At 45.4% G+C, this 17,500-nt stretch overlaps 1 protein-coding gene across 2 annotated transcripts; it reads right to left on the bottom strand.

The window, feature by feature from the left end:
* Positions 1-129: 129 nt before the first annotated feature.
* On the bottom strand, positions 130-16,285 carry abcg1 (ATP binding cassette subfamily G member 1). Of its 2 annotated transcripts, XM_087851266.1 has the most exons (15): positions 16,188-16,285; positions 11,574-11,820; positions 8,786-8,903; positions 8,405-8,537; positions 8,278-8,328; positions 8,058-8,203; positions 7,413-7,536; positions 6,800-6,914; positions 6,581-6,726; positions 6,349-6,450; positions 3,442-3,610; positions 2,690-2,790; positions 1,622-1,780; positions 1,415-1,533; positions 130-1,325 (listed from the first exon to the last, which is right to left on the bottom strand). In XM_087851266.1, exons 1-15 carry the CDS (start codon positions 16,248-16,250, stop codon positions 1,097-1,099), a joined length of 2,022 nt encoding a protein of 673 aa, XP_087707392.1. In that variant the 5' UTR covers positions 16,251-16,285; the 3' UTR covers positions 130-1,096. The 2 variants fall into 2 exon arrangements, with proteins under 2 accessions (XP_087707392.1, XP_087707391.1); XM_087851265.1 differs by having other exon boundaries at positions 8,058-8,328; positions 8,405-8,589.
* Positions 16,286-17,500: the final 1,215 nt, after the last annotated feature.

The raw sequence follows: 17,500 nt of genomic DNA, 5'->3' as shown, positions 1-17,500 counted from the left end.
TGTGAAGCGTGTGCGCTCAGTTGCTTTATGTGAGAAAAACATCTGCTGAGTTTTTCAGACAAAGCTGTTTGCCTGCTGTCGCAGGTACATACACAGTTAACCTGAATATTAAAAACAGACAGTGTAATGTTCCCATAATTCAGTTTAATTAGTTCTGTCACAGCCGGTAAAATGATCAGGAATAAACAGCATCTCAACATGACAAATACTTTTGATATTTTCATTGTTTTGTTCATCCTACCTTTCAGAACACGGTGTGGGTAATTATTGTTTTATTGAAATATCAGTTTTTCTGTTTTTTCACAGGAAAGTTTTCTAAAATTTATTTAATGTGAATTTTATCAAAGTAAACAGATGGAATATTTGTGCCTAAACAGGTTCCAGACAATATTTTTTATTCATATTTATTGTAAAACTTTTATATCTGAATCATGTGGATTTACTCCCAAACACTTTCTGCTCAAAAGTTTGATTTTTCATCATTTTTATCCCTGTTAGATTTCACCAGCAGCCCATTGAGTTTTGTTTTAGCCTCAAAAGAAAAGCTTCCAGGATCTAGTTTGTTTGAAATCACGTGTCTTTGTGTGTGAATGTCAGTCGGGTGGATGGAAGATTAAAAAAACTTTTTAATGCACTGCCGAAAACTTCATCCAACAGTTTTCCAGGATTTGCGAAATCTGAAACATTCCTGCATCACTGCCTTCAGTGGATCTGCAGAGGCTCGCAGGATGCTTAAACGTGAAGGACAGAACTCAGGAAATCAGGGCCTCTGTGCTGCTCTCACCTTTGACCTCAGCAATAAACTAAAGAGGCAGAGATGTCATCATCCTGCAACTGCAGAGGCTTTTATTCTAAAAAGTAGAAATCAGTCAGGATGTGGCATGGTGAAACCTCCAGGATCCAGAAGACCAGCTCCTGGACCCACAGGACCTCCATGAGACCATGAGATCTACCCCTGTAGGCCTGCGGTGTCCTCACACGCCATCTCTTCTTCATGTGTTGTTTAAGAGCGAGTCAAAGTGGAGACAAACTGGACAGCTGCTCTTCGGCCTCCGGCTCTTGCTCTGCGACTCCTCCTATTCCTCCCGGCCCCGCTCTACCTCTCAGAGCTGATTTTGTACCGGAGGACAAAATAAGCAATGAGTCTCAGAGAGAAAAAGAAGATGGTGAGGACAATGAAGTCCAGGTAGAGTTTGGCGTCCAGCATGTCCAGCTCCTTGAGGATTGCCTCAGACTTCTGGAAGTGACACGCCTCACCTTCATCGCAGTGAAGATCATCACGACCCAGGCTGTAGATGGACAGGATGACGCCCTCGAACCCGTACCTGAAACACACAAACACGTTCAGAGAGTGCAGCAGCGCCCCTTGCTGTGTGGATACAGCAGCAGGCCCGCCAGCTAACAGCGCCCCCACCTGACGTAAGAGATGTAGGACATCCACTGCAGGTACCAGGGGATGGTATCGAAGCTGACGAAGAACCCGGAGAACAGCAGAACCGGGATCGCCGTGACCGGACCCACAAACGTGGCCACCTACAGGAAACAAACACACATGAGTGATGTCAGCACAGGAACACACCTGTGAGATGACAGGAGGTGATGGAGGAAACAGCGAGCGGACCTGCAGAGAGGTGGAGGCGGCTCCGATAAGCAGACCCAGACTCTGAGCCACCAGAGATGTCAGAATCCCCAGAGACAGGAAGAGGAAGAACCGGCCAGCGTCCGGAGGCTGAGCCGTCATCCAGTACACGATACTGCAGTACACCACCGGGAACACTACCTGTACAACAGCGACACTGCAGGTCAGAGGGTTGATACTACCAGGTCTCAGTGTGCAACTTTAAGCTGAAGCTCTTAAATCTAGGGCTGCGTATTGCCACTGATTTCTACCACGATTCAATTCTGATTCACAAGGTTGGATTTTGACTCAAATATTATAATTCTGATTATAATTCTGATTATAATACATATCTTGGATATGTACAGCGTGTGTGTGCTGTCGTGCTTACATCCTTTTGAGGAATCTGTTCAAGCTGTTTTCAATGTTTGGTTATTGTTGAAATGGTTTAGCTGAGATTCTGACATTTCTGGCAAAATACATCAAATTCAGGATTTCATGAGTCGATATGGGATTATTAAAATTAAAAACTATTTTTTAAACCCACCCCTACTTAAATCTATTAAGGTTTAAGGCTTTTATTATTAGGGGCGCGGCCTCTTAGACTGACAAGTGGATAGTGATACAGACAGCTGTAGGTGTTTGCTGTCTGCTAGCCTGAGGTGAGGCATCCCTGAACTGGACCTCTGGACCGTTGCTGTTGGAGCTTTTTTTTAGAACATTTCTAATGACATTATCAATATCATTAGCAGTTACCAGAAATATGGCCGGGGTGAAGTTACTGTATTAACTGACTATCCGTGAAGGGTGAGCTCCCGGTTTACTGAGAACCAGCTGATAACTTGTGGCTGACGCTCCGAAATCCAGAGTCCAGGAACTAGTTCAAAAGTAAGTGGACGGATACAAAGTTTCTAACAAAATGATAAACTGTGCCGTCAGAAAAAATGACGATAAAACAAGATCTTTCATCATCTTTCATCTTCAAATGTGTCATTAAAGAAAGAGATTTGGGAGCTGGAACCAGGAGCTGCCACTCCAAGTGCAGCTTAGATAAAGCTATGTCTTTGTTACCTGGAAGGGGACATCAGCCATGGTTTTGGCCAGGTAGTACGCTTTCAGGCTGTACCAGTAGTTGAGGTGTTCTCTCAGAAAGACGCCCATCTCCAGAGGAACTGAAGCACAAAAACATGGCAGCAGGTTTTCAAAGGTTGCGACGAATAAAACTCGCCCTTATTACAGAGACTTAGTCTGATGTTCTCTGACAGCAGCTCCCAGAGCAACTGCTAGCTCATAAAATCCCAGAAAAGCTCAAATTTAAAGACACGATTTTACCGTCATTAATCCTGGCAATTGTGGGTGTCAGTTTAAGGATTTGGCCCTGAGAACATCAATAAAGGTTTTATTGTGTATGAGACAGAGAGTTCCTGAGTCAGAGCCGGCACCTTTGGTGCTGTTCAGGTAAAAGTGACGCACCTGTTGCTGAGCTCACCTCTGAACACTCAGCTCTATGCTTGAACCTCTGTGATGTCAGAGAGGCTAACACTTCAGAACCTCTGTTTACAAGAGGAAGCCAATAAGAACAAAGTTGTCTTTAAGGGGGAAGGACTAAAACAGGTTGTATTGCAGGTAGGATAAATGGAGGTCTGTTGTTCTGTCCACCTTTGTAACAGCAGACCTCGTGTTACACAAGCCGATGAAGGACAGATAACAGCTGCTCTCCAGCTCGACTCTGTGATGTATTTGTTACGTCGATGACACCCTGATCTTACTCAAACGTCACCTGTGTGCAGGTAAAGTGACACAGCAGCTTGAGGCGGACTCACAGGTGAGCACCGTGGGCATCAGAGCGGCGAACATGAGGAACAGCATGGAGAAGAAGAGGAACCCCGAGTTACTCAGAACCTTCTTGGCTTCATTCCCGATACCCAGATACAACAGACCAATAAGAACGCCGATCCCAATGTGAGACGAGATCCTCAGGTGAGTCAGCACCTGCCAATGACAATGCCTTACTTCAAACTGCAATACTGCACAGTAATATTACCACACTGACAGTGTTTCATTTCACAAATCTGTGCTGGAAACCGTCACCACGTGTTTAAGTTACAGTGAAAAAAATGTTTTTGTGATTGAAAAGTAATCAGTAAAATGATGTCATTATATATGACCAGACTCAGACCAGAGTTTTAAGGAAATTAGGAAGAAAATTGGCAAGAAATTATCTGTAAACCAGTCTAAGGAGCTTAGAAAGAAAAGCATATGGACTTCTTTAAGTTTCTTGAAGACATTTCATCCAAGAAGCTTCTTAAATTCTATGAGCAACTGGTGAAGAGTCACAGATTTCTACGCCCAGCGCCCTGTATCAGGATTATCAGAAAATCCACCACAACATCCCAGTGTCCTGCAGACCCACACAGATACTAAACAATATAGTGTAGCTGTGAAGTGCAGGAAGAGTGCTCAGACTTCTAATAATAATAATAATGGATTGGATTTATATAGCGCTTTTCTAGGCACCCAAAGCGCTTTACAATGCCACTATTCATTCACTCTCACATTCACACACTGGTGGAGGCAGCTACAGTTGTAGCCACAGCTGCCCTGGGGCAGACTGACAGAAGCGAGGCTGCCATATCGCGCCATTGGCCCCTCTGGCCAACACCAGTAGGCGGAAGTTGAAGTGTCTTGCCCAAGGACACAACGACCGAGACTGTCGGAGCCGGGGCTCGAACTGGCAATCTTCCGATTACAAGACAAACTGCCAACTCTTGAGCCACGATCGCCCCACTGGAGACACCAAACAGCCACTTCAACAGGACAACACTCAGTTGTTCATCTGCATCTAAAGGTCAAAGGTCACTCTTTGAGAGTAATCCAATGATGTTCAGGAACAAATGAGGAAACAAAGTAGTTGAGATCTCTCAGTCTGGAAAAAGCCATTTCTAAAGCTGTAGGAATCCAGTGAACCAAAGTAGAAGCCTTTATCCACAAATGAAGGTTAGTGCTCAAAAACCCCGGCTGAGCAAAAGGAACATGAAGGCTTGTCTCAGTTTTGCAAGAAAACATTTAATGATCCTCAAGACTTTTGAAAAATATTCTGTGGAATGATGAGACAAGTTGGAAGGTGTGTGTCCTGTTACATCTGGAGTGAAAGTAACACAGCATTTCAAAAAAGGATTGTATCAACAGCAAAATATGGTTGTGGTAGTGTGATGGTCTGGGGCTGTTTTGCTCCTTCAGGACTGGAGTGCACTGGGTTCTGCAGCCGGACAAGGATCACAAACTCACCAGCAGGCCACATCTGAACTGCTTAAAAAATGAAGACTTGCAGTGGCCGAGTCAAAGTCCTGACCTGAATCTGATTGAGATGCTGTAGAATGACACTGAGTGGTCCAAAATTCCTCCACAGCTGTAAAAGACTCATTGCCAGTTATCGCAAATAGTTGTTTGCAGTTGTTACCTGCAATCGGTGAAGTTATATTTTATCCTCAGGTTTCAGAGCTCATCACAGCACAGAAACAGCTTTAGTGAAGGTTACAAATGATCTTCTTATGGCCTCTGACAGTGGACTCATCTCTGTGCTTGTCCTGCTAGACCTCAGTGCAGCATTCGATACTGTCGACCATAATATCCTATTAGAGCGATTAGAACATGCTGTAGGTATTACAGGTACTGCGCTGCAGTGGTTTGTATCATATCTATCTAATAGACTCCAGTTTGTGCATGTAAATGGAGAGTCCTCTTCACACACTGAGGTTAATTATGGAGTTCCACAGGGTTCAGTGCTAGGACCAATTCTGTTTACATTATACATGCTTCCCTTAGGCAGCATCATTAGAAGACATAGCATACATTTACACTGCTATGCAGATGACACCCAGTTCTATCTGTCCATGAAGCCAGATAACACACACCAATGAGTTAAACTGCAGGAATGTCTTAAAGACATAAAGACCTGGATGGTCGCTAACTTTCTGCTTCTTAATTCAGATCAAACTGAGGTTATTGTACTCGGCCCTCGGTCTAGGCTGCAAAACCTATAGGAGATTCCCATGATGCACTGAGTTTTTCTTGTTTATACACTTTATTTTTATATACCTCTCTGCATTGTGTTATCATTAGTTATTATTAATCTCTGTCTCTCTTCAACAGCATGTCTTTATCCTGTCTTCCTTCTCTCACCCCAACCAATCACAGCAGATGGCCCCGCCCCTCCCTGAGCCTGGTTCTGCTGGAGGTTTCTTCCTGTTAAAAGGGAGTTTTTCCTTCCCACTGTCGCCAAAGTGCTGCTCATAGGGGGTCATATGATTGTTGGGTTTTTCTCTGCATGTATTATTGTAGGGTCGACCTTACAGTATAAAGTGGGTTTAGGCAACTGTTGTTATGATTTGGAGCTGTATAAATAAAACTGAATTGAACTGAAGTTGTTGCTGCTGAGGGTGGCCCAAACCAGTTTTTAAGTTTAGGGGGCCATCACTTGGTTTGGATATTTTTCCCCTTAAAAATAAACACCTTCATTTGCATTTTGTGTTTACTTGTGTTATCGTTGTCTAATATTTAAATTTGTTTGATCTAAAACATAACAAAAACACAAAAAATAGAAAATTGGGAAGGAGGCAAACACCTTTTCACACCACTATAAATGGTAATGATCATTTTTATGTCAGAGTGATGGAAAAATGGTGTCATCTGTGTGAATCTGAGGTGACGTGTACAGAGGTGTTTGTCACCGAGTCTCTGAGGATGCTGAGAAAGGTCCTCCTGAACAGGATGGAGAACTGCGTCATGCAGCTAGCAGAGAAGCTGTGACAGCCTTCAGACGATGAGCTCTCCTGACGGGAGATCATCACAGGTACATGTTCATTTTCAAAGGACTCATTCGTCATGAAACATTCACAGGAGGTAAAGCGAAAACCTGCCTCTCATCAACCAATCACAGCAGAGGGCGTGCTGTTTTTTTACCTCCTCGGTGCGCTGCCACAGGAAGGGGTGGAGGGTGCTGTCTCCGTTGAGCTCGGGCTGGTGGTCTTTCTCACACTTCCTCTCCTGAGCTGCTGTCACCAGCCTGATCATCTGGTCCCCGTACTCTCCGGACGCCACCTCCATCACTGCGCACAGAACCCATCAGTGAGTCTGACGCCGCGACGGCCGAGCGGGAACAGCTCGCCGGGCGAGTCTTACCGAAGTCAGCAGGGTTGTGGTACGTGGGGCAGTTCAGCCCGAGGTCTCTCAGGTACGGGACCAGACTGGACACCTGTCCCCTGTAGATACACTGACCCTGACTCAGCACGTACAGCTGAAACGCGCACAGAGACAGAGACACAAGTGAAACCCGCACTGAATCATGTTTCCTATTATTCTATGGACCCACACCAAGGTTTTCAGCTCCAAACACCTTTGTAGAGCACTTCCTGTTCTTCTCTCCATCCTTAAAACCTGAGCAGGAGGAAACGGATTTCACCCCATAGTACAAACTGTTACAAGTGCTCACTCGAAGCTTCTTTACACCACATTTACTCCTCTACACAAACTTGATTTTATCCCCTTTAAAAGCTCTTTGCCCCCCTCACACACTGATTAGCAGATGACCCTCTAACCCACTGAAGGAAATGTAATAATTTATTTATTGCTTCTGACATTAGAGCTGCTTCTATAAATGTTTCAAACTGTTTCAGATCTTCAGATAAAGAACCGCTGCTAACACTTCTGTGCATTGTCCAGCCACACGTTCATGTGATACCAGTTTACACCACTAGATGGTGCAGTGAGTCAGTGTAACGTGGAGGAGGGTCACCTTGTCGAAGAGCTCGAAGAGTTTTGCGCTCGGCTGGTGGATGGTGCAGATAACCGTCCGTCCTCCTCGAGCCAGAGCTTTGAGCAGAGACACCACCTGGAAACATGACGAGCTGTCCAGGCCACTGACACACACACACACACACACACACACACACACACCTTCATAGAAGCTCAGCATGAAGCAGAAACATGACCAAACATCACTCACATGTAGAATTTGAAGTACAGCTTGTTCTGATCAAACGTCTGAAATTAGTCGAGTAAAATAAAACAGCTGTGCTTTGGCACGACTGATCTCTGAGGCAGCGAAACCATTTCACACAGGTGAGTGGCGGGACCAGGAGTCGAACCACAGATCTCCCTGCATGATCCTACGTGTCAGGCATTATGTCTAAAATGAGTCTGCACAGCCTGAAAGGCCCTAAAAGCGTTCAGCCTGTGCGATTCAAAAATTGCTTTAGTGCAAAGATTTAAACTTGGTTATGAAGACTGAGCTGACTGAGTGGAATGGTTCAGCTGCTTGGTTCACCTCATTGGCTGAGGACAGAGCACCGTGGTCAAGACTGATATCCGACCTTCTGTGACCTTCTGCCAGCTTGGGATGAACCACGGAGAGGACCTGGAAGTCAACCTGATTTCTTACCTCGTGGGTTCATCGAAGAACATGACCGGCGGATTGTTGACAAGCTCCAGAGCGATGGCCAGCCGCTTCCTCTGCCCCCCCGACAGGTGAGACGTCCTGGTTTGAGCACATTCCAGCAGACCCAGAGCCATCAGGATGTCCCGGACCTGAAGGAGCAGAGATCCGAGTTCAGCCTGAGGGTAGAGTCTGAGATCAGGGAGGCCAGGAGCGATCGGCTCACCATGTCTCTGCGTGCCTCCTCCTTCTCCTGCAGCTTCAGGCTGGCTGACACCTGCAGAAACAGAGAGCAGGGTCTGCGATTACTGCGGTCTGAAGTAGGCCGAACGCTGAGGCTCAGAAGCACCTACCATCATGGCCTCCTGGACACTGAGGTGAGGCAGCAGCATGTCGTCCTGCATGATGTAACAGGAAACCTTCCGGAAAGAGCGCAGGTCTCTGGGCTGCCCGTTGATCAGGATCTCGCCCTTCATCCCCGTCTCCCTGTACGCAAAGACAGACGTGCACTGAGCGCGCTCTGGACAGATCCACTGACCTGCAATCAGTAATCAGATTCTTCACTAGCATTTACTGACACACACAGAGGTACAGCAGGCCGATGTGAGGATGCGGTAAAGCTCTCAGACTGAGATGTAACATGATGAAAACATTTTTAAAACATCTGCCGCTGAGAGCGCTATGACCTCAACCTCACACTCAGTCATCATCTCCGCCCTGATGGATGCACCCACCTGTACCCGGCCAGGATATTCATGAGCGTGGACTTTCCGGCTCCTGAGGGCCCCATGATAGCCACCAGGTCCCCACTGGTGAATTTCCCAGAGATGGCTTTGAGCAGAGTTTTGTAACCTGAGGCGAACAGAAACAATCAATGTGCAGGTTTCCCAGCCGCTCACAGAGCCGCTCTTTGTGCTCGAACTCTCGGCTCAGGTTTCCCGTCAGTTTGGAGTTTTTCTCTCATTCATGCAGACCAGCAGCTGCTCTCACACTTTAGGCGCTCTGCTCGGCTTCTGTGCGAAAAGCAAACACTCCCGCTCCTCCTGATGTTTCAGTGCTGACGGTCTGGACTGTACTTCGGTCAGTTACAGAACTCGGTGAGGCTCGTGCATCGTCCCGAAACCGACCACGTTTCTCCTAGACATGCAAATGTGCTTCAGACATCTGCAGGTCCATCAGAGACCCTCCCTCACTTACTCCGAGCAGCTTCACTGACCATAGTGTGACCAACCAGAACATTTACATCAGCGTGAGTCCAAAAACCCTGCAGCAATCATGAAAACATCTTCAGTAATCTGCTGTTAATGTTTTGTCCTCACAGTGAGCTCAGCATCAGACTTATCCACAAGTATCACAGTCTCAAAGCAAACAGTCACTCATGACTGAAACACCGTGAAGCACACACATGTAAGAACGTGTGTGTCGGGCTGAGAAACCATGAAGAATGTGCTGACACCTGAAATCCTGTCTCAGAGACCAGGTTTCTGAGGTTGTCATTATTAAATATGCATAAAACTGATGAGTGTGTTACACGTTACACACAGAGGCTGAACGCGCTTTAATGAGATTATTAGATTTAATCTGACCAACAGTACCCTCCACACACTGTACACCCAGATGAACATCCTCACCTCAGTACACCTATGACTGTACACCAACCCACCAGCCAACATCATCGTCATGTATGCCGATGACACTGCTGTGGTTGGGCTCATCTCTGATGGAGATGAGATGGCGTACAGGGTGGAGGTAGAGAACTTGTCCTGCTGGTGCTCAGAAAATAACCTGAAGCTGAACATCCTTCAAACCAGAGAACTCATGGACTTCTCCCTGAAGTCCATGATGGAGAACAGGTGGTACTCGGGGGCCACGACCGAGAGCAGAAAGACAGCTATTACAACTATTCTAGCCTGTTAGTGCCTCGTACATGCCCCATTACATCAAACCTCACGTCTTCATCTGCTGCTCTGCTTCATGGATCCATCTTTCTGGCATTTAATAACATGTGATCGCATGTTAACAGATTCTGTTTTCCTGAAAAGCATCAAAGAACCAATCAAAGGTTTTGTGTGAAAATTACAATAGAAAACCTGTAAATGTTTTCAAACTCACACCTGCACGCTGTTTTCGTGCACCTGAGCAGGTGTGAAATGTTCTCAGTGAAACTCAGCTTTTCTAATATGAACAAAGAGTTTGGCTGAGCTCCATAATAATGGTCTGTAACCTGAGGCTATCAGAGTCTCTAACAGATCTAGTTTCAGCTAGAGGTTCCCGGCACAGCTTTACACAAGCACTATGTTCATTTTCTTGCTCAGGACCAATCAGAGGTAAGATGAGGTAAAGACCGTACAATGATAGAAAGAAAACAGAAAAATCCAACAATCAAATGACCCTCTATGAGCAAGTACTATGTGACAGTGGGAAGGAAAAACTCCCTTTTAACAGGAAGAAACCTCCAGCATCCTGTCTTCCTTCTCTCACCCCAACCAATCACAGCAGATGGCCCCGCCCCGCCCCTCCCTGAGCCTGGTTCTGTCAAAGGTTTCTTCCTGTTAAAAGGGAGTTTTTCCTTCCCACTGTCGCCAAAGTGCTTGCTCACAGAATTGAATTGAAAATTGAATATTAACACATAGTGAGTGAAGAAGAAACACCCTGTGCATCATGGGAAGGGATTCCCTAAAATAACAATCCAACCCATTCTCAGGCCTGAGCAGAGCTCAGATGTGGGCGGGTTCACGAGCGGTGACATCATCGCTTGTTGTCTTGTCCTTGCATCTTTATTTTCAGGCAGCGAGCGACGGCGCGTCCTCCAATCTGACCTGCAGCTATTTACAGCAGAAGACCCAGCTGAGATTAACAGATTACAGCCGCTAATCCAGCGAGCGCACAAACACACAGCAGCCAAACCGAGAGCACCTAACGGCTGCCTGCTGACGCACAGCCCATCATTAACAATAAAAAGTCAAAAGAATGACATGAACCCTGTGAGGTCGGCCATCACCTTTGACCTCTCCAACTGGACAAGTAAAGCCCTCAGATGGATAGATCTATACACACACACACATACATATATATGTGAATATATTTTTTCTGTCCAGGGCTATAAAATGTGAAGCCGTCTGAGATTAAATGTGTGGGTTTATGAGTCGGTCAGAAGCGTTTATGTCAGATCTTCTCTTGTGTTCTGCAGACTCAGCATCGCTGTGAGGTTCAGGGCGGCTCTGATGTTGGTGTTCAAAGGTCAATGGTCACTGTGACTGTCTTTAGTCAGTCTTAGGTTGGCCTGATCCACATCTCTGTGGAAGCCTTTTAAAATAGAAGCATTCAGACCAGCTCCTCCTGCTGTCCTGATACTTTTTGCTGTTATAGGAGCGTGACTCAGGATCTGTAATGAACAAACCAGCTACAACACAAGGCTGAATCGTGCCCTGGATTATTTTCCACCCTTCAGGCATTGAATTTACAGTGACAGTGTGTTTATTTTCTGAACCTCTGCCATCTTTGTTTTGTGTATGACTCTACCTTTCTTCCTCCACCAGGGTCCCTCTCTGACCACGAAGGAGACGTCTTTGAACTCAATGTTGACCGCGGGTCTGCGAGGTAATGAGGAGAACCTCTGGGCCTCCATCAGGTTGTTGTCCACCTTCTTCAGGTGTCCCTGCAGCAGTGGCGTCTGCTGGCTGCCCGCCAGCCGCTTGTTGACCACCTCATCCATACAAACACAAACTGTCCGGGGATCCAACATCAGGTCGGGGGGCCCGTTGGTATTCTGAAGGTGAATAAAAGGAATCTGGCTGAAGACAACCATAGCTGACCCTCTGAGAATGTAATCAAAAAGGTCCATCCATCAATCCATCCATCATCATCCATCCAACCATCATTATCCACCGTCATCCGTCCACATCATCATCCATCCATCCATCCATCATCCATCCAACCATCATCATCCACCGTCATCCGTCCACATCATCATCCATCCATCCATCCATCATCATCCGTCCAACCATCATCATCCATCCATCCAACCATCATCATCCATCCAACCATCATCATCCACCGTCATCCGTCCACATCATCATCATCATCATCCATCCATCATCATCCATCCATCCATCCATCCATCCATCATCATCATAATCATCATCATCATCATCCATCCATCCATCATCATCCATCCATCTAACCATAATCATCCACCCACATCATCATCCATCCATCCATCCATCATCATCCATCCATCCTCATCATAATCATCATCATCCATCCATCCACATCATCATCCATCCATCTAACCATAATCATCCACCCACATCATCATCCATCCATCCATCCATCATCATCCATCCATCCTCATCATAATCATCATCATCCATCCATCCACATCATCATCCATCCATCATCATCCATCCATCTAACCATAATCATCCACCCACATTATCATCCATCAATCCATACATCCATCCTCATCATAATCATCATCATCCATCTCCATCCATCCACATCATCATCCATCCATCATCATCCATCCACATCATCCATCATCCATCAATCCACCATCATCTGTCCACATCATCATCCATCCATCATCATCCATCCATCATCATCATCCATTTCTTACCTGCCATCATCCCTGGCATCTTTTGTTGCCAGACAAAAGATGTTGGCCAGTGTTTAAAAAACTTAAATACATAGATGGGCTGACTGGACCACACCACCACTTCCTGTTGAAGGGGGCAGAATGTGTATTTTCTTTAGTTAACCTCCTAGGACCTGGCGTCCACATATGTGGACATCACATTTTGGGTTAGACTAAAATACTCAATTTTGCTCTACAAGGGCCTGATATTCACTTATGAGGGCATTATACTGCTACTGTTCTATCAAAATTTTAAACGAATATCCTCATATGTGGCTCTTATTTTTCTTAGAAAAATGAGAGCCACATGACAGCTGGGATAGGCTGCAGCGCCCCCCCCCGCGACCCTGAAAAGGATAAGCGGAAGCGAATGGATGGTTAAAAATCAGGTAAAAAAAATCTGGTAATTTTTACATTTATTAGGTCCCAATCAGCCCAGATATCAAAGAGAAATTAAAAATGCTGCCGTGGAAGAGTTCGGGTCTTAGGAGGTTAAACATGTTTTTGTAGTTAACTAAATATTTGAGTTTAATGTTTTTGATTTTCTTCTTTGCTGTTTAGTTTATTAACAAACTGAACTGCATCGTTTTTTGTGGTATGTGATTGTGTTGTGTCATAGTGGTCTGATCAGCCATTATATACCTTTGTGTGTCATTTCCTGTTTGGGTCAGTTATGTTTCTTTGGGTCAGTTATGTTTCTTTGGCTGAGTTTAGTTTTTTTTATGAGCTCAACATGTTTGTTTTGAAAATATAACTTTTTGGGTTAAATAAATGAAACCCTGTTTTTCTAATAAATCCTGTGCCAACTCCTTGTGCAGTACAGTGAGAGCGCGCCGATAATAGTTTCGAACCTCTATCCCTCCTTAAAAAGCTGACTGAGGAGCCTGCTGGTTTCGATTGTCAGCTCTCATCCTGCAGAGCCGAATGTTTGTTGTCTGGGTTTGTTGATTCTCTACATGTTTTGCAGCAGGCCTGGACGCAGACGTGGATGTTGTCAGATTAGCCATCAGCTAGTCCGGTGTTGTTCCTGTAGGACGGCCATGTGTGACTGACCTGACCCGAACGAGGCACTAATCTGCCTTCGAGCAGGAGGTAGCTGTCGGGCAGAGCTTAGTCACCGAGCTAAAGAACAGGCTGAGTGCAGGATTTAAACTGAGCACCCTGCTGCTGTGATTCAGCAAAACTATTGCCATGGTCACCATGGTAACCCTTATCATTGATTTCTCCACTCTCAGTACTGAGATCTAAATTACAATCTGAACATAAAGGTCAGTATCAGAGGTTTCTCCACTCCGCGTGATGAAGCATCAGTGCCTGAGATGTGTCTCGCGCCATGTTGGTTCTTGTTTTCAGGAAGTGACCATATTTGGATGAGAGGAAGGAGCACTAAGTTAAGAGCTAGTTATCAGTCTACAGACACAGATACCTGCTAATCAATAACAAAATCCCACAGTTTCCCTCATTAACCCTGGAGCTCAGTTTGTTACTACGGCAACCTCACAGCAGACATATTATTGGTCACAGGTGTTTGATGTCACCTGTCAGCCAAAATTTGAGAAAACAATTTTAAAACAAAAATGATTTCTTGCCTTGGAGTTTGTCCATCTTCTTTTGTTTGGCTTCATTTGTCTGCTTAAAAAAACTACCAAATAACTTTTCTGTCATTGCTCATCATTGCAGCACAAACAGCTTTACATCACTGACTCATGTTGAGAATATTTTTCTATGTGGAAGTGATGCTTTTTGTAAAACTCGAGCAGAATATGAATACATACACATAACTAATAGTTTGTGACCACACAGACAGGAGCAGAGATAATCCTGAGCTCAGAGACATATAAACATGTGACTAAACAAAGAGCTTTTCAGGAAATCAGAAGATTTCAGGATGTTTACGAGGAAACTTTGTGTGTGCAGCAGTAAAGGAAGTACAAGTGCCTGTGGATCACCTCATAAATTGACTGCAACATAAGTATAATCTGAAAACTACTTAAATCACTGTATTTTATTCCTCCGGACAATTGTACTGCTGGAGCATCAAGACACCTGCAGCAACAGATGAATGTGTTCCTCCGTTTGATTTGTAAAAGTTCTTAAAGTCGTGAGAAACCTTTGTTGTGACTCATCGTTTCAGCCCATAAACTGTATGATTTTAAATCCATCCCATTTTTACAAGTTTTACATGGTTTGTGTAAAAGTCTTAGTGAAAGACTCAATGGAGGAACAAATTTATGCTCAAGTATTAAGTAAATGTACTTACACGTGTTAAGAAAAGAGAAAGGCTTCTATCCTCCCAGCATGAGTCCGCTCCGTGAGAGCTACTAAACTTTCAAAACTTCCAGTCATGGGCGTGGCTACTGGAGCCCCGCCCCTGCGTGGAATTTGATTGTCACACCCCGAAACAGTGCTGTGACATCATCACAGCCCAGGCAGACATTAGGAGGTCTCGATTATAACTGCACTTTCTCCAGCAGAGGCAGCAGTGAGTTATGTTCGCAGCCTGATGTTTGGTCTCTGTGGACAATCTCAGCCATCATAACAACGGTACGCTGCGAGGGTGTTTAAAGTTTGCATTGTCAGGGGCGTGGCCTTTTGACTGACAGGTGGATGGTGACACAGGCGGCTGTAGCTGCGAGTTTCACTTGAACCTTTTGGAGCATTTTTAATGATATTATCTGACCAATAATATCGCTGCTGTGAGGGTACTGTACTCACAGTCTACGAAGGCTCCAGTGTCGGTGATGTTACTGAATTAGCATCATCTGTATCTGCGTGATGCTCCATACCGTCTCACCAAGCTGGCTAGCATTAGCACGCCACCCTCTTGTTTACGTCTGGGTAAAAAACAACGCTGTGGTGGCTAAACGCTAAAATGTGAATCCTGAAACGAATGAGTGATTTCAGTGTGCTTACTGCCATCTATTATATACAGTCTTTGTCCCTGCAGATAAGCTGGAGGTCTGAGCATTATTTAACAATGTTCGAAGTTTTGGTTTAGTATATATTTTGAATTCCCCTCGTTTAAAAAATCCTGTAATCCCCCCGTCTGTCCACCCTGACTCCATTTTCACTACAGCCCAACATTTCATGCAGTAGGTTTCCAGTCTTAGCAGTCACTGTCTTAGAGGAACAATCCCAACAGAGGCACTAACACCCCAGCACTACAGAACTGCCCCTTCAGTGCGTGAACACAGAAACGATGAGGATAACCCGGCAGTATCATTCAAGTTAAAATCACATTATCATCATGAGAAGAACTCTGCTCATCAGGACTCTCCTCTTCCTCCCTGAGCAGCTGACCTTGGTGCAGTGGAGCTGCAGGACTGTTAACTTCTTTAAAACCCAAACATGTGAGATTTGCTGAGCCTCACACAGCTGACCGTCACATTCAGGCTGATTCCCACACAGACCTCGTTGCTTAAAAGCTGTTTCCTTTCCTTAAACCAGCAGCAGACACAGCGGGTCACCCCTCATCATACCTCTGGAGTCCTCATACTCACCATGATGATGGAGTTGGTGACAGTGGGGTTGTGGACGGACCAGGCAGCCATCAGACAGGCCATGGCCGAGAGACAGCAGCACTCTGACACACATCTGATCAGTGCCTCACTGACAGGCAGCAGCCTGCACTCATGGCCCTGCCCCCTCACCACTAACCCCACCCCTGTCTGGTGGCCACACCCCTCTCTGTGAGCAGTGAATAACATCAGCGGTGCTGCCTTAAAGAGAACAATTTAAAAACATGTACAATAATCTGCCAGCGTTTTTTTTTTATTATTTGTTTGTCACCTAAAAACAAACAAACAAAAAATCTCCACAGGTGCTCTACCCACAGCCTGTAAATAACAGATGGACACTGGCACCTGGATAACGTCAGATTAACGGGAAAACAGACCAAATTTAAACACGCTCATTTATGATGAAGGTCTTTAGACCGATGATCCCAAACACTCACCGCAGAGCTCCCTCTGAGTCTGCTGGAGGCTTCTTCCTGTCGCCAAAGTGCTTGTTTACAGGGCGTTGTCTGATTGTTGTTGTTTCTGTGTTATTTAGCTTAATGCTAGCCCAGCAGCCGTGTGCCGGGCTGACTCCAACAGTTTACATTTGAACCAGTTTGACCTCATTATGGTTAAAAACTGAGTTTCACATAAATTTTGTGTTTGAGCAACTTCGGCCTCTTGGACCCTGAGCATTTTAGCTGCCACCATCTTTGGGGTGGAGTCTCAGAGGCCATTTGAAGACGTGTGAGTATCAGACGGTCTCTACATCATCAGCACGAATGTTGCATATGATTTTATTTGATGTAACTTTATTGTTCAGTTTGGTTTCTGCAGACTGAAGCCAAATACGAGGTTTGGAGTTTGACATGTTTTTATCAGGAAATCTTTAAACGCTTTGATTTCATAGTTTCACGTCGTGAGCTCTGAAAAGTTTCACAGTTCAAGGAGCGACTTTAAATCTGTGCTGCAGGCTGACAGATTTTGTTTATCCACCAAATCACAGGTTTAGATTTGTTCACACTAGTTCAGGTGAGTCAGGTTTAAATGTAACTGCATCCATCCATCCTCTTATCCTTGACAGGGTCATGGTGGGGGTGGAGCCTATCCCAGCTACCACAGCGCAGGAGGCGGGGCACACCCTGGACAGGTCGCCAACACAGAGAGACAGACAACCATTCATACCTGTGAATGGACCGGCCAGGCGGGCGAATCGAACTCAGGACCTTTAAATTGAAATCAGCATCGTTTTGCTGTCAGTTCAGACGTCGCTGCTGGAAAACTGAACCTCATCAACGCCTGACGGTGCTCAGAGG

This window comes from Neolamprologus brichardi, chromosome 14, assembly GCF_056152115.1.
Source record: "Neolamprologus brichardi isolate AB-2024 chromosome 14, ASM5615211v1, whole genome shotgun sequence".
Classification (NCBI taxonomy): domain Eukaryota; kingdom Metazoa; phylum Chordata; class Actinopteri; order Cichliformes; family Cichlidae; genus Neolamprologus; species Neolamprologus brichardi.
Note: the sequence above shows the minus strand (reverse complement) of the source record. Positions and strands in the feature narration are given on the sequence as shown.

Bases quoted from the DNA above. Each gene is read 5' to 3' on its own strand.
- abcg1 (XM_087851265.1), bottom strand. From the start codon at position 16,250: ATGGCCTGTCTGATGGCTGCCTGGTCCGTCCACAACCCCACTGTCACC. The intron at 11,821-16,187 runs GTGAGTATGAGG...ATTCACCTTCAG, and splicing joins TCACCAACTCCATCATCATG to AATACCAACGGGCCCCCCGA. The intron at 8,590-8,785 runs GTGGGTGCATCC...TACTGATTGCAG, and splicing joins AATATCCTGGCCGGGTACAG to GTCAGTGGATCTGTCCAGAG.